This window comes from Syngnathus acus, chromosome 16 (genome assembly GCF_901709675.1).
Source record: "Syngnathus acus chromosome 16, fSynAcu1.2, whole genome shotgun sequence".
Taxonomy (NCBI): domain Eukaryota; kingdom Metazoa; phylum Chordata; class Actinopteri; order Syngnathiformes; family Syngnathidae; genus Syngnathus; species Syngnathus acus.
Genome location: NC_051101.1, coordinates 3,844,413 through 3,863,112, shown reverse-complemented (window position 1 = coordinate 3,863,112; position 18,700 = coordinate 3,844,413). Strand labels below are relative to the sequence as shown.

At 43.5% G+C, this 18,700-nt stretch overlaps 2 protein-coding genes across 2 annotated transcripts; one reads left to right on the top strand and one right to left on the bottom strand.

Annotated features, from left to right (window-relative positions):
* Nucleotides 1-1,188: 1,188 nt before the first annotated feature.
* On the top strand, nt 1,189-9,693 carry si:ch211-107n13.1 (uncharacterized protein LOC798535 homolog). Its single transcript, XM_037273989.1, has 2 exons — nt 1,189-1,318; nt 6,937-9,693. Exon 2 carries the CDS (start codon nt 7,326-7,328, stop codon nt 8,598-8,600), a length of 1,275 nt encoding a protein of 424 aa, XP_037129884.1. The 5' UTR covers nt 1,189-1,318; nt 6,937-7,325; the 3' UTR covers nt 8,601-9,693.
* A 5,751-nt stretch (nt 9,694-15,444) lies between these two features.
* On the bottom strand, nt 15,445-18,289 carry LOC119136357 (uncharacterized protein C1orf232). Its single transcript, XM_037274706.1, has 5 exons — nt 17,713-18,289; nt 17,382-17,635; nt 16,789-16,869; nt 16,581-16,687; nt 15,445-16,399 (listed from the first exon to the last, which is right to left on the bottom strand). The coding sequence occupies exons 2-5, from the start codon at nt 17,460-17,462 to the stop codon at nt 16,018-16,020; spliced, it is 651 nt and encodes a 216-aa protein (XP_037130601.1). The 5' UTR covers nt 17,463-17,635; nt 17,713-18,289; the 3' UTR covers nt 15,445-16,017.
* Nucleotides 18,290-18,700: the final 411 nt, after the last annotated feature.

Here is an 18,700-nt window from a genome sequence, read left to right as displayed (position 1 = left end):
TGCCTGTCGTGAGTGATGAACTTGGGAATGAAAAACAGGTGTGGATCCCTGCTTTATCTCTTCCTCCCACCAACCCCACGTCAAAAAAAAAAAAAGACCTAGGTGTGATAGCTGAGGAAGGAAAGGATGAGCTAAACACAAAAACAAAATGGCGGAAAGTGAGAGTCATGTGATGATCACTGTAAAATAACCCATATAAAGAAGATTAATGACAGAAAATTCAATTATGTCCACTAATGATGAGGTGTGAAACACTCCAACAGGATCAAATCAATCAAACCGTATCAGTGGAGATAATCACTCAATCAGCGAATTATCATCACAAGTGAAGCGCATCTTTAATGTATCCTTCCTTTATCAAGCAAGTCCTTAATCAGTCTTTTCTTTTAGAACAAAGTTAATCATGGAGTGCTTGGAAGAGTAAAACCATCACCCAGACACTGGTCGTTCTTATTCTAGTCATGCCCAGAAGCTACATGCTACTTGTTAGCATCTGCTAAGTCATATTAATTATGTGAATTCAACTGAAATTTGATTAGCTCGGTCATTATGAGTAAGGGCAGCTAGGCACTTTCCTGTGTTGCCATCATTTCCTGTTCTATGGTTATCGTCACACTTTTCCTCTTTTAAATTTCTGGGTGTAACTCAACATCTGTAGTCGATTATTACATTATTTAACAATCATATAATAGTTTATTATTGATGAGGGCAGTGCTTCTCAATTACTTTCTGTTATGCTGCCCCAGGAAGAATAATAATATTTCATGCAGCCCCTAACTCTCCTTTGTAATTGATTAGGCCTCAATCATGAACTCAACTTCATTATTACCTAACGTTAATTATCACTCATGACCATAATCATTAAATCATTTTGTATTATTCCCAAATTATTTTTTTAACTGTTGCTCTACACTCGGTGTCATGTTTATCTTGCACTTCACGTCACCCGCTATTACCTCAGCTACACGTGGGAGTTAGTTTACACACACACACACACACACACACACACACACACACACACACACACACACACACACACACACACACACACACACACACACACACATTCACACACAAGCGCACACACATACCTGCCCAACCCCCGCAGCTTTTCTATCCTCTCTCTCTCTCTCTCTCTCTCACTCGCTCTCTCACTCGCTCTCTCTCACCCCCCCTGTATGTAGCACGACTCTCTCCCCACGCTGCCTCATTGCACACGACGTCCACGCAAGAGAAGCGTCTGTCCGTCACAGCAAGATAACGTCACGACATTTTTTGCATTGGATCAAAACAAAAGCGGATTACCAAGCCAACATAGGTAAGTGCCAAGTAAATTTTAATTTTGAGATTTGGGGGATTCGTGACTTTCCAGCGTGGGTTGCTTTCCACTCTTGACATTTCAACAGTCATGTACACACTTGTAGTCGCAGCAGATTTGCAAATGAACCCTTTCAAACATAACTTTAACACTGATTATCATTTTTATGCAAATGTTTGGATAAACTTTAAGGTCGATTACATTGATTATTAATCATTCAAAATGTATTTTTAAATAAACTTGCTAGTGCATATTGCAAACTTGCTTATTGCAAAGTGTTTTAGGGTCAAATTGTGACAATCAAAAAGTCATTAAAATAATAAATTGCATGTATTTGTCAGTTGTAAAAGTGTAACAAGAGGTTCATCCTTGTTAATACACGAAAACTTTATCTTAACTTTTGGATCAACCAAATTCTTCAGTCCTTAGATGCTTGCTGAAATAAAGTCTCGAGAGACATGCTACTTCACCTATTCAGTAAAAATAATTAGTGAATCAGTTTGACCGGCAGACAGGTAAACGAGGTCCCGAGTAGACTAAACAGAGCGCACGTGGGTTGTAAACATTCACCCGAACAATCTCCGCTGAGGACATTTAATGATTGATTTTTGGAAAAGGCCAAAGCCAATGAATACCGACTTTCCTGATACTTTTTAATTCCCGATTAATTTTAAATGACTATCCCAAGTGGGTAGAAAGGAGAGTGATCTAATGGTGACGTCATCCAGCGTGACTAATCCAATCGTCATTCAACTTTTTCCTCCCCGGTGGCCTTTATCGTGTGCCAATTATGCAGGTGTTGTATGGCAGCTTGTTGGATCTTGTGAGCGATAGTAACGCTCGGTTGTGTCTACGAGTGTGTTATTACCTCCGTCAAGCGCGACTTGCCCCGAGGCCAAAGCCGTCATCTGTTCCCGGGTCCGCTCGTCATTCGCCTCCAAGCGGGATGAAACGGTCCAAACCTCCGGCCCTAAAATATAAAAATGGGACAATCCGTAACCTGGTAACACCAAACAAGCATCACTTCATATTTTCATGACTTAATATATTATTACGGGAGTGGCCATCCATTTTCAACAGCTATTTTTGCCAACATTTGGCCGTATGGTTCTTGAGACTGCGTGGCGGAGGCAACAACCTGATTGATTGTTTCACGCCGACCGCTGCACGTGTTTCTTATCACGGGCATGTACTGGCATCGCATATACATCACCTTCAAAGCTGTTTCATCTTTCTGCATGTAAGGACCCCCCTCCAGTTGTGCTTACGTTTCTAATTAGAGGGGCAACGTACCCCCGCTAATGACATCATTACCCCCACAACCCTCGAACAAGCTTTGCATCCACAGCCGGAGCAGGAACATCAGATGTGGACCCGTCCTACCTTCTAATTTGACTTTTTTGCTTGTTGGACCGCCTGGGAACTTCCTCTCAGAAAACAAAAAAGGCCTCTACGTTAGGCAAAAAGATTGGGTCGTTACATTTTAAGTGAAACTGATTAAGAGCTGTGTTCCAATACTTTTGTCCATGAGGCAGATGTGACTGTATCTTTAAGGGGCCATCACAAAAAGCAAAAATCATGACTCGGTTGGAATGAACGTGTATTTCAGTGATTTTATCCAAGCGGAGATTAAGGGCAGTAAGTAAATGGAGCGCTGCAACCAAGTGGAGATTGTGGAGTATAAAACTGCAGTGGCCAGAGCTACAGCAAAGTCAAGTCAAGTCAAAGTCAGCTTTATTGTCAATTTCTTCACATGCCAAGACACAAAGAAATCGAAATTACGTTCCCACTATCCCACGGTGACAAGACATAGTACACAATATACATACAAGTAAACAACACAAAAAAAATAAAAACACGAAGGCACAAACAATGAATAAATAAGAGTGATGAATAAATAATAAATAAAGCAGCTAAGCAACAAATGTTAAGGAAAAATCCGCACAAGCTGCTTCTTCCTATGCCTAGCAGACGTCCAAATCTGCCCCAAATGTTCCCGTCTAACTTCGGAAGCGCGTCGACTTGACTATCATCATCGCTCTCGTCACGTTTGTTACATCAGCAGCCTCGGCAGACGTATGATTCTATCAATTATTTACGGCCGGCTCTCAAATCATCTAAAGCGGACCTGACAGACCGCCATCCCGAGTGTGCGTCTGACAGCTGCGAACCTGCGTGCTCACATCCTCGTCACACTTCCCTCAACCGTGACGACGTCGCCGGGCCTCAACCGGATGTTGTCGTGTGATTCTGACAGGAGGAGAAGGAGGAAGGTGGGGTGGGTCCGCCGGGCGTTTGTCGGGAAGCAGGTCGGCCGACGCGTAACGAGACGAGACAGCTGGCGGGTTCAACAGAGGTTAACGGCGACGCGCGCGTGGCGGCCGGCCCGAAAAAACAACAACAGAAGTGAGGTGAAATAGAGAAGGTTTGCTGGAGATTCTTGCTTGTCATGTAATGGGACTGTTCCGAGCCACTTGGGAAGGATAACACACGCCTTGCACAATAGAAATAAACAAAAGAGAACAGACTAGAAATAACCTGCAAAGTGGGAGGAAAAAAGTCAAAAATAATCCAGAAAGTCAAAACGTCCAAAGCAGATGTGTTTTTTAACGAGGTGCTAAGAGGGCCGCTCAAGTCGCACGGGGTGTCAAGTCGGCCACCTGCCGACCCCAAATTGCGACGTCTTCAAAAGCGAAACAACCCTGATGATGGACAACAGCGTCGCGTTCAAGCGCGTCAGGAGATTCGGTGCGGTGACCAAACGTGACGACAACGCAAATGGTCCAAAGGTTAGCAAGCACTCGGGAGCTATGGTGAGCAGGCCGTTTGCTCCTGCTGTGTCGTGACCTCAAAGGTGAGGTCAGCTCAAAAAAGCCCCCACCATCTACTTTCGACCCCCTGCTGGTTTGCTACATACTTTAAATGGGCCACTATCGATTCTCTAGCAACCCACCAGTGCTCGATGGGGTTCATCGAGGACAGTCCAATAAAAACGACTAAGTGACATAGTTAACCGACAAATTTGTGTCAAATAGCAAAAATGTTCCGGTCACAAGCTTAAACAACATTGTTTGGTCAGGACTTGATATCAAGCTGATTCCGGGTCAGTATCGTGATACCACTGCTGATATTTAGGTCAGGTTTTCAGAATCTGCACAAAAATCGATCTCGTCATGATTATGAAGATATTTTACATTGTTAATATACATTCTTAATCCAGAAAAATAATAAAGAATTAATACTCGCTAAACGGATAGATAATATCACAAAAGAATACATTTTTTGGAAGGGAGCGGGGCTCATCAGTTTGTAGTCAGTCACTGTCCTGTCTCTAGTGCTCGTCTTTGTCTTTGAATGACAAAAGCAAGCTGATTAAGGACCCTTGTCCATTTGTGGTAAGGGAGTGTCTTAAGGGTGGGGTTGGCAAGGGTGGGGGGATTGTTGGTAGGGGGTGTCAAATTGTGGAGGTCACCAGAGAAAGTCATTAGCAACCACCAGCTCAGACGCGATAATACCCAGAAGATTTACAATATTGTCTGCTTTCTTTGTCTTTTTTGGAGGGGGAAGGGGCGGGGGGACAGAAGTTGACGTCTTATGTTTTATGGCAGCCGTGTTGCCCCTCCCCGACTAATGAGGCTGAACAACCAAGACGACTTGTTGTGACCCATTACTAATGTCAACAAAGCCCCTCTCTCTTTGTTTAGAAGCTTTAAAACCAAAAAGGTGCTTTTGTCACCGTCTTGATACATTTTGTGGTTTATGTGCATAAGCATGGCGCGCGCAAGCGTAGCCGAGTCTGTCTCCAGATGTTTTTGACAGGTGAGCGGCGCTCAGTGCTTTCATCAAGGTGGTCCAATGCTCTCTTATCTTGTGTTTACCTCTCGGGGACGGCACTGATGAAGCCTCCTGAGGCCAGATGCTTTCATTCGCCTCATGACGCATAAAAATATATTTTTTTCAAATAATAAAGCTAGCTAGCCCTCCATAAAATTTTAATAATAGTATATACAAAAACTATGGCCCAACCGTTTGGAGGCAGGATTATGCAAATTAGCCAAACTGCGATGTCACCGTGGGGCACAATTCAGAAAGGCTGTCTCAGACACATTTTAGGAAATACATCAAATATTAACTCTGTGATTTGAATTTCACATTTCTCTCCAGAGACACATTTTTATACGTCACCTAGTAATCATGCCATTTGTAACTGTTTTACTTTGTTGATTACACAACAGTCCTTTCCCTAGTGATTAAAAAGCAGCGTCAGGTCTACGTGGAGAATCTCCATGCTGCGCGACGCTAAACATCTGTTTCTGCTTTCGCCAGCATGGGGTCGTTCCCGCTAAGCCTCCAAACTCCTGTGGGGCGAGAGCCAGCCCGCCTGGCAGAACGGAGATTAGAATGCGCTTGCACAACATCTGACGAGACAGTTTGTTGCTCTTTAGGGTTTGTTTGTTCTCAGTCGTAGGGCTGGGCCATTTGGCCTTTAAATGAAATACCAGCAATTTTTTTCTTTCATCGTCAGATTATTGAGACATTTGGATATTTGAACACAAACAGATTGAACCAGACATACTACAATACTGAGAGGCATATATTCTTTATCCTCCACCAAGAACGGACAATATTGTCGTTGGTGGAAACTACAGAAGCCGCTAATCTCTTGGTAAACAAAATCCAATTAATTAGCTCCACTCAGCGGTCACATTTTCTTTTTCTATATGTTTTTCCTACTCTTAAACAAGGACTTCTGACTGCTGGAAGCTTGACATCTGGAGAAAAACGGAACCACCAGGTTGTCGGACCACAGAGAATTTATAGCCGTATGTCGTTTGTGATGTGGAAGCCGTACGAGCTAAAAGGTCACGTGAAAGCGAAAAGGCGGCCTGTTAGTATTGAGAAAACATGAAAGATTTTTTATTTTGTATTATCAAAAGGTTGGTTTTAAGTCATATTTTTTCATTCAAATATAAAAATGTATCAAATTCTTAAAAAAAAAAAAACAATTTAGTAATGCATCTCTTTTTTTTACACATCTCGCTTTTTAATGCTTGTGTAATTTTTAAAAAGAAGTTTACAACTGACTGACTATGTCATTTTCATTGTTTCACGCCCACAGGAAAAAGGCTAAAATAACATTTGATAGGATGCTAGCTAGACAACAAACACACAGCGTCTGTCTTTTAGCAGACATCTCATTGTCACTCCGATTCACTCATGACCCCACACTAAATACAGACACATGCTGAGCTAGCCATAAATATGCCCGTAATAAACATGTGGCGCGATTCGAGCCCGCCTCGTTCACGCAGCCCGGAATGTCTCTCTGCTATGTTTGTAGTGGTTTCATCATTTCAAAACAGAACCTGGTAACGAGCACTATAAAATATTTATTGTTTCTTGTTATTTTTTTATCTCTGTCCATTGTTTATTTGGGGACATTTTCGCCAAGTGTGTAAAAGGTCACACACATTGTATGAGTGACATGTGTCAGGTTGGCATCTTGAGGCCATGCAACTCCCACCTGCTTTAAATACGCACAGGCAACAATAGCAGCGTCTGCCATCTGCTCTGTCAAACGACTAAAACCTCCTCTCTCTTTCTTTGTGCCTCCCCAGGGTCCACACAGGTGAGGCCACGGCGAAAAACATTGACCCATCTGTCAGGCGACGTGTCGAGTTGCCCGGTGCCGGGTGCAAGCGAGTCGAGGGAGGCAAAGAAGCCGACTTTTCCAAAGACCAACCCCGCCTGCTATTTGGGCTGTGCTGTGGCCAGGGAGTGTCTCACTTTCCGACACAAAAAGGGCCGCCCACTTATCCAAAGGACTGTGTACATACTGGATATCAATTAACCTAAGCGCTAAGATTACCCCCCTCCGCAAAAAGAGACACCAAACTTAAACACTGTGGTTTCCTCAAATGCTACCCTCCAATTTCAAGGAATGAAACTCACGTGTTGAACCAGCGACTGCACAGTTTGGAGGTCTTTCCTATCCTGTGGAATCATCATGAAGCCGTTGACCCCCATCGGGTCACCGTCCCCCCTTCGGCTCCTCAACAAGGGTCCGGAGTACTTGCGGCGGCAGATCGACGGCGGGAACCACGGTCGAGCGATTAGCGCCGTAGAGAGGCTGGAAGCAGACAAGGCTAAGTATGTCAAGAGCCAGCAGGTCATCAACACCAAACAGGAACCAGTGTTGGTGCCGTGCGCCACCCCGCCGCCGCCTCGGAGGGCTTTTGCCTCTCCCCAACTCCCTCCTCGCCGTTTATCCGGCACCCCCTTCTCCACTCTGTCCGGATCTTTTACCTCCAGGGATGAAAATGAAAACGACGACTCCAGAAAGGAGAATCAACTGTCTTCCATCGACATGGAGGCTCATAAAAACGTCATCAACAACAGGAAGCTCCCCAGCCCCAGAGCACACGGATTCACCACCCCAGTGGCCCCGCACAGTGCCCCCGTCCTCCGCAGGAGCACTGGCAAACGCATGATGAGACCCGACTCGCTCGTCATCTACCGGCAGAAGAAAGAGTGCAAGAGTCCCAATGGCGAGAATGGCAGTGTGGAGCTGAAGGGCTACAGCTTCGTCCGCCGCCTCTTCCAGGGCTCCATGAGGGACAAGATTGGCGGGGGAGTCCATAAAATGGTCATCGGCGAGGAGAAAGCACCCTCGCGGGACGGAGACTCCCGCATGTCATGGACTAATGATAAGGATATGACAGACGGTGGGCCAGGGAGCAGGAGATCCAGCAGAACAGACCAGGAACATAGCCCTGGCTCCATCACCAGCCCGGGGTTGGGCTCTACAACAGATCAGACCAATGATGGATCTAAAGATACCACAGATGAAGGCATGGACGACAACGATCCGTGGAGAAGGGTGATACCGCAGCGTTCGTCATGTGGGAGCAAGTTTGGGGTGTTGCGTCGTTCCAAATCGGACCTGCATCTCCGCTGCTCTGTAGCCTGGTCTGAACAGGAGCAGTTCTTTGACTTTTGCGGCCTGGACGCCGATCTGATTGAGCGCCTCGGCCGGGACAATTTCCCGTCAGGCGCCAGCTCCATAGACACCCTTTCGCTGGCTCTTCGCAGCGTTGCCGGCGACGGCGGTACAGAGCCCAGTGAGTTCTCCCGCCACTCTGGGGACGGGTTGTTTCAGGAGGAGCTGGCCGAGCAGCCACCCACTGGCGTGTCCATCATTGAGAGGAACGCTCGAGTTATCAAGTGGCTCTACGGGTGCAAGAATGCCGCCCGGGAAGGACCCAAAGAGTCTACGGTTTGATCTAGAGGACTATATTTCATTTAGCACATTGTTTACGTCAGTAATGTGGCGGTTGATTCTTGAAAAAGATTTTTTCCCCAAATGACTCAATGGATCAAACTATTTATGGATCATCTGCAAATGGACTGATTCCAGATATACAATCCTGAACAGAACTGGATTCTGAACTGTTTTTTGAGGGCACATAGCTATAATTGCATGCTAATAATGACAGCACAGATTTTGTGAACTAAATTATTGGAGAAAAGCGGCGCAAAGTGAACCATGAGTACCTCATTCAAAAATGTCTTTGTTTTAATTCAGAGCTTTTTTTTTAATTATTATTATTAAACGCAGGCGTTGGAACAAACTTGCCAGACTCCCCTGTGGGGTTGTTCATGTACTGAAATGGACAGAAAACGAGGTGATAAAGATATAGCTTATTCTCCTTTCTAGGGGGTTTATTCTACTTTATTTTTATATACACTGTCCTGATAATTGCTCGTGACACTATTGATTACCACTAAGAGAACCTGTGAAAAGTACTACGAACACCAAACTGTTTCTTCTAGTTAGCTTTCAATAGATTATGGTCACCATTCAAAAGTCAAGTCAAAGTGTAGGTTGCCGAAATCCTGGACAAAAATAGTTTTGATGGAAGTGTTATGGAAGTCAACTTCCTCAACCTTCATTGGTACCTTCAACTTATTGACGTTAGTGTGAAAGGGGCTTAAAACAAAAAGACAATCAAGATGTAAGCTGTTCAGTGATGAGCTGCATGTGGCGGTAAAGCCTCAAAGCTAAAACCACAGATTCTACCTCACTTCATTCATCACTGACCAGCTCTACGGCTCGCTCACTTCTACGGTACGGGCCAAACGCAGACTCCAGGGTCATTCAAAGTATGTTGACTAATGCGATAAATTAACGGAATGACTCGGAAACCTTGATAGCTTTAGTGTCATTAATCATCTCCAAGGCACACTCCTTCAACTGGACCTACTTTTGGTTGCATGTTTACAAAATGGCTCATGTTTTTGTGTTTTTTTTTTTTACTCCAAAGAGATCTGTATCATACACATGGCAAATAAATACAAATAATGACTGATTTCAACTGGTTCTCTGTGTTGTTTTGGGTAATGTAACAGAAGGGGGGCCTAGTACCAATCCTTGGGGAACACCTTTGGACACTAAGTAGCATATAAAAAAGTAAATATTGTGTGGGCAGTCAAAAAATTGTCATTAAATTAATTATCAAGATTAAAATCAGATCCCACTCAGACCAGAAAGCATTTTTGTGGTTTATGATAACTTTTTACCCTTTTCGATATAAAGTATCCATAAAATCGTTCTCTGGGACCCTTTTAAGTTTTTTTTGAAGAGCTTTTAAGAATCCAAAGATCTGGGTTTGTACTCGGCTCACACAAATTTTTTTTAAGGACAGAAAACATTAATCTCCTTCCATCTTTTCAAATAGCAGCAAGACTATTAGCCTCCTATGTCAGCCTCACTGAGCGCAGGGCCCGCTGTGAGACATCCTGTTTTGGGTTCACAGGACAAGCTTTAAACACATGCTCATGTTTTGGGTTTGCCCCCCCCCTCCATCTTTTCTGCTGCCCTGAAATAAACAAGACACCAGCTGGCAGAGGACAATTCCCAACGTATAATTGTAGGGATGGACATGATCGGGGCAGTGCTGAGCAAGCAAAGTCACAGGGAACAGAAATACCCTATAAAACCTACAAAGACCGCAGTTAACCACGCCAGGATGCCGATGTGGGTTTTCATTCACGTAAAACATCCACAGGGGGTCCAAAAACCAACTACCTGACCCAATTATGAAGACTAATGAGAAAAGACTCTGGAATCCATTTGTCATGTTCCACTTTCAGGCGGGCACACATGCAACAGCTCAGTTTCCATACGTCCAAGTGGCCTTAAACTGTGCCTTTGCTTTTCAGTCACATTTTTTTTTCCCTCGCCTCCTTTTCGTCATCATAATGTGTGTCAGGGTTAGAATGGATTCCGTATTAAACTTGATACTAGATAACTTCTATAATTGTTTTTCGTTTGCTACCCCGTTAGCGACATTTCTTTAAAGCGAACATGAGAATTAAAACCCAAATTTTCGATATTGGTTAAAAAAAAAAAAATGCTGTTATGGCTATAAACTCAGACCTTGACCAGCAGGCTTGATATGAAGCAGACCAAACAACTGACAAGTGAGTGCAAGGTACAACGAGAACGCTTATTTAAGCACTTGTGTCAAAGTTTCCCCCCCAAAAAAATCCAACAGATGAATCACTCACACCTGGACAATGCAATATTTCAGACGATCAGCAGAGAATAAAAAAAAAAAGGGCTTAAGTCCATTCCAATTGGCTATAAGTTTACTCCCGACTTTGGCAAAAGGGTTTTGGGTATCAGGAGCTATCCAGTTGTTGGTATCCCGTACCGGCATGGGGCCATAAATCACACCGGTGCGCCCTTTCATTGCCTTCTCTCCTATGTGACCTCTGCTTCATGAGCGAGGGGGGGGGCACGAAGGGGGTCTGGGAAACCTGAGCAGGACGTCGTACTTGGGGTGGGCTGGTACATTGATTCGAAGCAAGGAGAAGACAAGTTTTGTCTTTTTTAATCAGAGCCGCTCAGAAGCCGACAGTAGCGAACCCGAGTAAATCCAACGTTTGTTTTCACCTGCTCAGAACGCCCAAGATGAGGATTTACGGGAAAAAGGAATGTTCTCACTTTAATGTAGGTTAAATCAAGAGTCCCACATACCACACTTATCCCACTAAGCTGTTGGGAAAAAAAAATTGAACAAAAATAATATTCGAGCTCATATAAAGGAGGCTCCTGTTGAGCCCTCTTTTGGGGTCACAGAGATGACACGCTAACAGAAAAAAAGATAAACATTGTTCAAAGAAAAAATATTTTGAATTTTTTTAAATATCTTATCTGTCAAGTAAACAGAAAAATGCTGAACAAAAACAAAACTATATTATATTTTAAAAAATATATTTTGTCCCTTAAGCAAACAGAAACTAAGTTGGATTTTGGGAAACAATTCAGAGGAAATGCAAGACTAGCAATGTATATTGTATACATATTTGAAATATGAAAAGTTTAAGCCTTTGCGTGGCAGCTTGTGTCCGTGTCAAGGGGCTTTTGCTGCCATTAATCCGGTTAATGAAAACATCGGTGCCTGGCCCTCAAGTGAAAACCTTTCGATCTCCGTGAAGAATCAATTTGGAGGCACGACCAGCCTGCAGACAGACCGGCTGAGTCCAGGCTCAGACCTTTATATGAGGACCTCGACAGAAACTAAAAAAGATTTCCACTGGTACGGCCGCTCTGTATAAAATATAAAATACATGAAGTCTTTTCTGGTGAGGCTCCAGATGAGGATGAAGAGCCAGTCTGTCTACTCTTGCTTTCTCAGACCTTCATCCTCATCAAAGCCGGTGACCTCACCACATTTTTTGGGTTTGGCCGCTCCCCGCCAGCGCCCGGTTGAGCCGCCGGGGTGAGGGAAGGCGATGCGGATCGGCGCCACGCTGGGCCGGACCTCCCCGGAGGATTCGCTCCGCGACGAAACCACAGCAAGAGCCCCACGTGACGTGTGGTGGTGGAATGGGACAATTTGTTTGCACTGCATGGGCACTTAGTATGCGAAGTGACGCATCAACAAGATGGGTTTACTTAAAAAGGAAGAAAATTAGGGGGTGAAAAGTCATTAAAAAAAAACGTACTTAACTAAAAAGTATTTTTTTTCAAGATAATGTGACAAGAAAAAAAAAGCTGTATATAATCAAATGTAAAAGAAGAAAATGGTATTTTTTTTAAATGTGAAAAAACGTTTTTTACAGGAAATTGAACAAAATATCTTTCAAGCATTTTATTTATTTTAAAGATGAAATAAAAGTAGTTTTTTTTGTATTTTTTAAAAACAACCCAAATGTTCAATGTTAGCTCGGGAAACCCTCGGCAGCTCTTATTTGAGTAGCAAATCAGCACAAACACATTTGAGATTTTTATCATAAAAGGTCAATCTTAAGGTCAGATGTGTGAATTAGAAAATGTACATTTCTCACAGGTAGGCCAATTGTATAAAACTTCTATCTGAGGAAGTAACTTAACCGTCAGTCTAAGCCGGACGTAATTGTAGCCCTAACTTCAAGAGAAACAGGAAACAACGTACACTACCTGTCACAGCGAGGAACAACACACAGGAAGTCTGCTTCATTCTGCAGCGCGGCGTGAACAAAGACGTCAACATTCTTCACTCGAGCCGGCGTCCTGCAAGGAGGCATGAGGATCTGCACCAAGGTGTGTCCCAATTGGAAAGGTGCAGCTGCAAAGACTGAAGGAGCACGTACAATTAAGTCTAACTGTCCCGTCCACAAGCGCAACACCCCGGAGGGAAACGTTCCTCTGGAAAGGGGAAATGAAATTTGGGAAATATGCGGCCATTTAATGATATTACATGTGGACCACATAGCGCTCAAGCCGCAAGTTAATGTTTAGCAATCCAATTTTTTTCTGTCTACAGGATCTAAAATGCATCCACATGCGCCACACAATCAGTTTTTTTTTCTTCATATCGTCAAATATTATGACAAAAGTCTTGATAATGCAAATGTTGGGTTAGTATAAGCCATGCTGTAAAGGGCCAAATTTCATCTATTTGTGGCCCAAACTGCAGAAACTTGCAAAGTGGAACCTCCTGACGCCCTCCGTCAGCACCTCCGCCGGACACCCAAGGACCTTTTCACCCGCACTCGCTGTGGGCACGCATTCCCACGTCACAAATAGACTGTCAGGAGACGCTGACCGAGGCTCGAAGATGCCTTTCGCTTCACAAAGGCAGCCTAGCATTGGCACATTTTGTAGCATAGCTTAAAATACCATAATGTAGCACAACATAGTGTAGCATAGCCTAGCGTAACATAGCATACTGTCGCATCACATAGCATACCTGTAGTGGAGCATATAGCATAATGTAGCATAGCATATCTTAAAGTAGCATAGTAGTATAGTGTAATATATCATATCATAGTTAGCGAGCTAAATTGTGTAGTTAAACTACAGCACAAGTTGTATTTTCATCTGGTGCTTTTTCTTTGGCTTTCTGTTGCTGTTTGTTTCCTTTAGCAAAGGCCGCCAGGGTTCATCATACATAATTTTAACCAGAAACGTGTCTTTCTTGCAGTGGTTAGCCATTTGTAATTTTGAATTAGCCAGAATAACATAACATATCTTAACAATGCGACTTCAAACATCGCCTGTATGGTCAATAAAGGTTGTGACCATGGCCACAGTTTGACCCTGGAACAGATTATTTCTGTTCCCTACATTCCCAACATTTTACAGGCTCTCACGGTGTATGTGGCTGAGTGCACGCGTGTACACAGAAGCAAAGAACAACATGTAGAGAAAGTAGCAGCTGGAGCAACAGTAACTTGAACACGAGAAAACTCTCTCTCTCTCTCTCTCTCTCTCTCTGAGGCTTAAAACCTGTCTTGAAACCCTATTTTGAAACACTCCCGTGAATGTTTGTCTATTGTAAATATTTTTCTCAGCAGTTTGTTATGAGAACATAGACAAGTTTGGGCTGTACTGTAGATTACAGCGGGAAGATGCACATCTGCGCTCCTCACATCAACAAATGTGTGTAATGCGTGAAGGTATTTTGCTGACTCGCACTTTTTACGATAGGTGAGATTCATACCTGTCAAACATGTGAATCATAAAAAGTAAAAGCTACTTGTTATATGCAAATAATGTCCAGAGATGTGATTCATGTGCACTTGTCCTGACTTGTTTGCTATAAAGACCAAACTTTTATGTGATTGATCAAATAAACATTAAATTAAATAATATTCCATTTCGTGTTCTCGTGTTGTCATGACACAATACAAAAACAAAAAAGATCATCTGTTTCTTGCCTTGCCATGTTTGAGGCAGGTACATGTGCGTGCAACTTTTCCAGATGTGATATGAGTCACCAGCAGACACCCACCGTGGTCATATCTGAACGCCACCAGACATGTCTGTGTTTATGCATCCCCCGTTTCTCTCGTAAACTTCCATTTAGTCAGACAAAACAAGAGAAAACACCCGCCAGCTCATTTATTCACACCTTTCCGCCCCTGTGACTAATTTAACAAGCACACGATGATGACATCACCCGGACATCTTCAACCCACAAGTCAATGAAAAAGGTGTGCAGGGAGTCTGCACAGTGCACACCAAACGTAAAAATGGCACCATGCTGTGCCAGGCTACAGAAGAGAAGAAAAAATGGAAGTGCGACAGCAGGAGCCAAAGAGAAGCCAAATTGCGAAGGTCATAGGGCACACACACAACCGTTAGAGAGAATTGTCAAACGGTGATCTTTTTATGCCCAAATCATGAGGGAAAACATTTTATTTTCATAACACAATGCGTATGATTTCTGACTTGAAAGGATGTGAGGCTGCAAAGGAAGCATTGTTTTGGGATGACTGTACAGGAAGTCCAAAAAGGAGGACGTGGGGGCAGCAGATCCGCTCCCGACGATTCAATCAATGAGGACAAACAGGCCTCAGATTTCTCCGTCACGCGAGAGCAAGAACCAAAACAGACTGGCTGGCTGCTGACGTGATGACGAGTGGTATCAACAGTGCAAAGGTAAATGTCGCCCCCTGGTGGACAAGGGCGTTATAGCCTTAGGTTGCCATTGTCCACAACAGGGAATTTATAAACGCAAAATAATGTAAATAATCCATCCAGCTATTATCTGAACATCTTATACTTTAAACAACAGTTATTGTTTACCTTACAGGGCAAAACGAAATACAAAATAATGAGAAAAAGCAAAAAATGTGAAGCGGTTCTCTTTATTATCCTGATTTTTGTAGTTCATGTATCATCAGTTAGTCAGTCCCAAATGCTGTAACCACATTTCTATTGCGGTACTCAACGAAAAACAAAACAACACAATGAAACATACACAACACAATAGAGGGGAAAAAAAATCACAAAAATCTCACAGTCCCAAATTCTTTGAGTTGCTGTTGGAAGATGGTACATTTTAAAGTGGAGCGACTTGAATTGATGTTTCGCCATATAAACATGACAAAATTTACAGCGGTACCATTTTAGATCGAATCGTAATCAAATAGAATCCAATTGTTCCACTGGAAAATGTACTGTAAGTTGTACATGTGATATCATTTTTTATTATTTTTCAAAACAATTATTGCATAAGCAGGGATAAACTAATGAGATCATGAAAGACAGGGTTGTCCCAACCCAAAAAATATATTTAAAAAAAATATTGAAAATAAATTCAATGCGGTTCCCTGTATTATAATTGAATTATGATTGCATATTTTTTCTTACCTGCTGTAATACCTGAATTTCCCCAGCAGGGGCTGGATTTCCTCTACGTTCTCTAGTTGCTCTTGGCTGGGCTGGCCCTCCTCAATTCGGCTAGCTTGCTGGTGACAAAGTTCCACTTGAAGGAAGCGTCCTCACTGCCCGCTCCTCCTCCCAGCGTGATGTAGTTGGAGAAGCCGTTGTTGCCATCGCTCTCCTGTGACTCCGCCTCCTCCTCGCCGTCCATCGCCGCTGCCTCAGACGGCCCCGCCACCACCGCCTCCTCTTCCTCCAGCTCGCCCACCTCCGACACCCCCTCGTTGGCATCCATCGCCTCGCGGGTGGCGGCGGCAGCAGCCTCCGCCTGCTTCTTGGCGGCCCAGTTGGCAGCGAAGCTATCCCAGAATCCACTGCGGCGAGCGGGCCTGCACGGTTCCTCTGGCTTGACTGCAAGTGGGCTGACATATTACATATGATGATGAAGGATATATCCTTTGCTTTATATTATTATTTAAAATATAAGTTTCAGGTTTCTTCTAAGCATTCTTACCACTATATGTTCACACCTTATCTTTAAAATGTAATACAAATATGTGCAAATGTGAACAATCACACTCGCACACATTAAAGTCCACTCACTGGTCAGCGACTGGAGGACTTGGTGTCTCTTGCAGTAGTTGGTGCTCGTCGTCTTTATTGAAGAGAGCTGACAGTCTATTCCAGCTTTTGGCCCCCGCCCCCTGCATCTGGACACACACACACACAAATATATATGTATATATACATGTATACACACAGGGTCAAAGGTAAAAGGAGACGTTCCCATATGAAATCCCATTTGGCATACTTTGCGGGCCAGCTGGGAGACAGCGTTCTGGCCTTCATCATGCTGGACTGGACTCATCATGTCTTCTTCAACCTCACTCACCTGAAAAAACACACACACACACACATGCACACATACAAAATGAAGAACGTGGCCTGACGTGTCACTCCAGAGCAATGCCAGCTGATCCCTTTGTTGTGCTTCTGTGCTGGATTGAGTTTCTCGCCACTCTTTTTTTTTTGGTTCACTTTTGATGGAGCCAAAATGAGGCCCACGACATTTTGCAGTGTCTCTCAAAGCGTGGGGCTCCCTCTTGTGGCACAGGAAGGAATCACTGCCTGAGAACAGTACTTCTATTTTTTGTATCTCTAAGAAGTGTTTGTCTATAGCTTTTATTTAAATATATTGTTGACATTACTTTTATGTGCAATCCATTTTTTCAGACTTCGCTGGAAAAGGTGAAGCGTCCATCAACAGGGAGTCATAAAAAGCGTTCTCAGTCAACGTGTGTTTGCAAAATCACTAACAGAGGAAGCATCGTGCACCACAGGGCCTAAATGCACATTGTGTGATAGCCAGTGCTATTCCTCAATTCAAAGTGTGTACGTCAGTACCTCTTCAGCCGAGTCGTCCACGTACTCCGGGTTGAACGTCTTCAAGACTTTGCCCTTATAAAGTCTCCACAAAGGATTCATGCTGGCCTCGGCTGGACGCTGCTCTGACTTCACTTCCTGTGCTCTGGCTTAACTCGAGTTTGTCCTCTTTTTCCTCCTTTTTACGCTTCATCAAGTGGTCAGCAGCAGCCAGGGGGATGCCTGGAGTGAAGCATCAAGAGAGCCTGCACGGGTGAAGCTGTCAATGCGTATACCTGCGTGGACACACACACACAGGGAGTGAATGGGTGGGTGAGTCAGCGTCACGGTTGAGGATGCCTGCCTGGGTTACCTGGAAACAGGTGTGGATTTCCTCATGCATATTTCACAGAGTCTCTCTTACACAGCCACAGCTCCATTGTCAGACACCATTGGCTCCAGTAACACACACACACACACACGCACACACGCACGCACGCACGCGCGCGCGCACACACATACTCACACACTGTGCTTTGAATGGACACAGAAGATCAGGTTTCACGGTGGAAATGACACGCCCACTTTTTGACACATACACTGTCCTACATACTGGAAGTTACAATCATAGATATATCATTGCACAATTAAATACGGTAATCATTTTACAATATGGTTGTAGGCTTAGTGCCTCAAGTCACCAGTAGGTGGCGGAAGAGTCACATGCATTGGCCAAAGCAGAAAAAAAGCTGCGCGATCTATCCAAGACGCTTAATCATTTAGTTTAATCGTTTTTTATACCGTACAATACATTACAACACAATACATGATTATTTATATATAGTGCTTTCACAATAGTTGTCTCTGTAACACATATGAATGCACTTTATATCAACTGGTTGCGTAGGCAGGCAGAACACCAGATTTTTTTTCTCTCTCGATGCTAAAGGGGGTTGATTTATATTATTTATATTAAATAATCCATAAGTATGTTTTAATATATATATTTGTCCTCTTTTTACTTTTCATCAATCTGGATACACTCAAGATAACATGCTGCCTCTCAGAGGTCAGTCTTGGTACTACAAGTACGTGTTGCGTCTTACTCATCTGGACTACACTAAAATACACGTAAGATTTTCTTTAAAATTTGCTGCTGTGTTCTAGATCAAAAATATTATTTCACCGTGTCGCTCTGCTTTTGTGAATTAGTTGTGAGTTTTGTCATATGAGCGTGAACAATTTATTGGTGCAGCTGATAAGTTAATGCAAGCCTGTCGCGTTGCCAAACGCCAAGTTATTCAACAGAGCAAACATTTTGATGAGCAGCAAACGTCACACTGCGTTGACATTTTATAAGT

Coding starts and splice junctions, on each gene's coding strand:
- si:ch211-107n13.1 (XM_037273989.1), top strand. CDS start 7,326: ATGAAGCCGTTGACCCCCATCGGGTCACCGTCCCCCCTTCGGCTCCTC.
- LOC119136357 (XM_037274706.1), bottom strand. CDS start 17,462: ATGAATCCTTTGTGGAGACTTTATAAGGGCAAAGTCTTGAAGACGTTC. Junction 16,870..17,381: donor TGGACGACTCGGCTGAAGAG/GTACTGACGTAC, acceptor GTGTTTTTTCAG/GTGAGTGAGGTTGAAGAAGA. Junction 16,400..16,580: donor AGTCCTCCAGTCGCTGACCA/GTGAGTGGACTT, acceptor GTAATATGTCAG/CCCACTTGCAGTCAAGCCAG.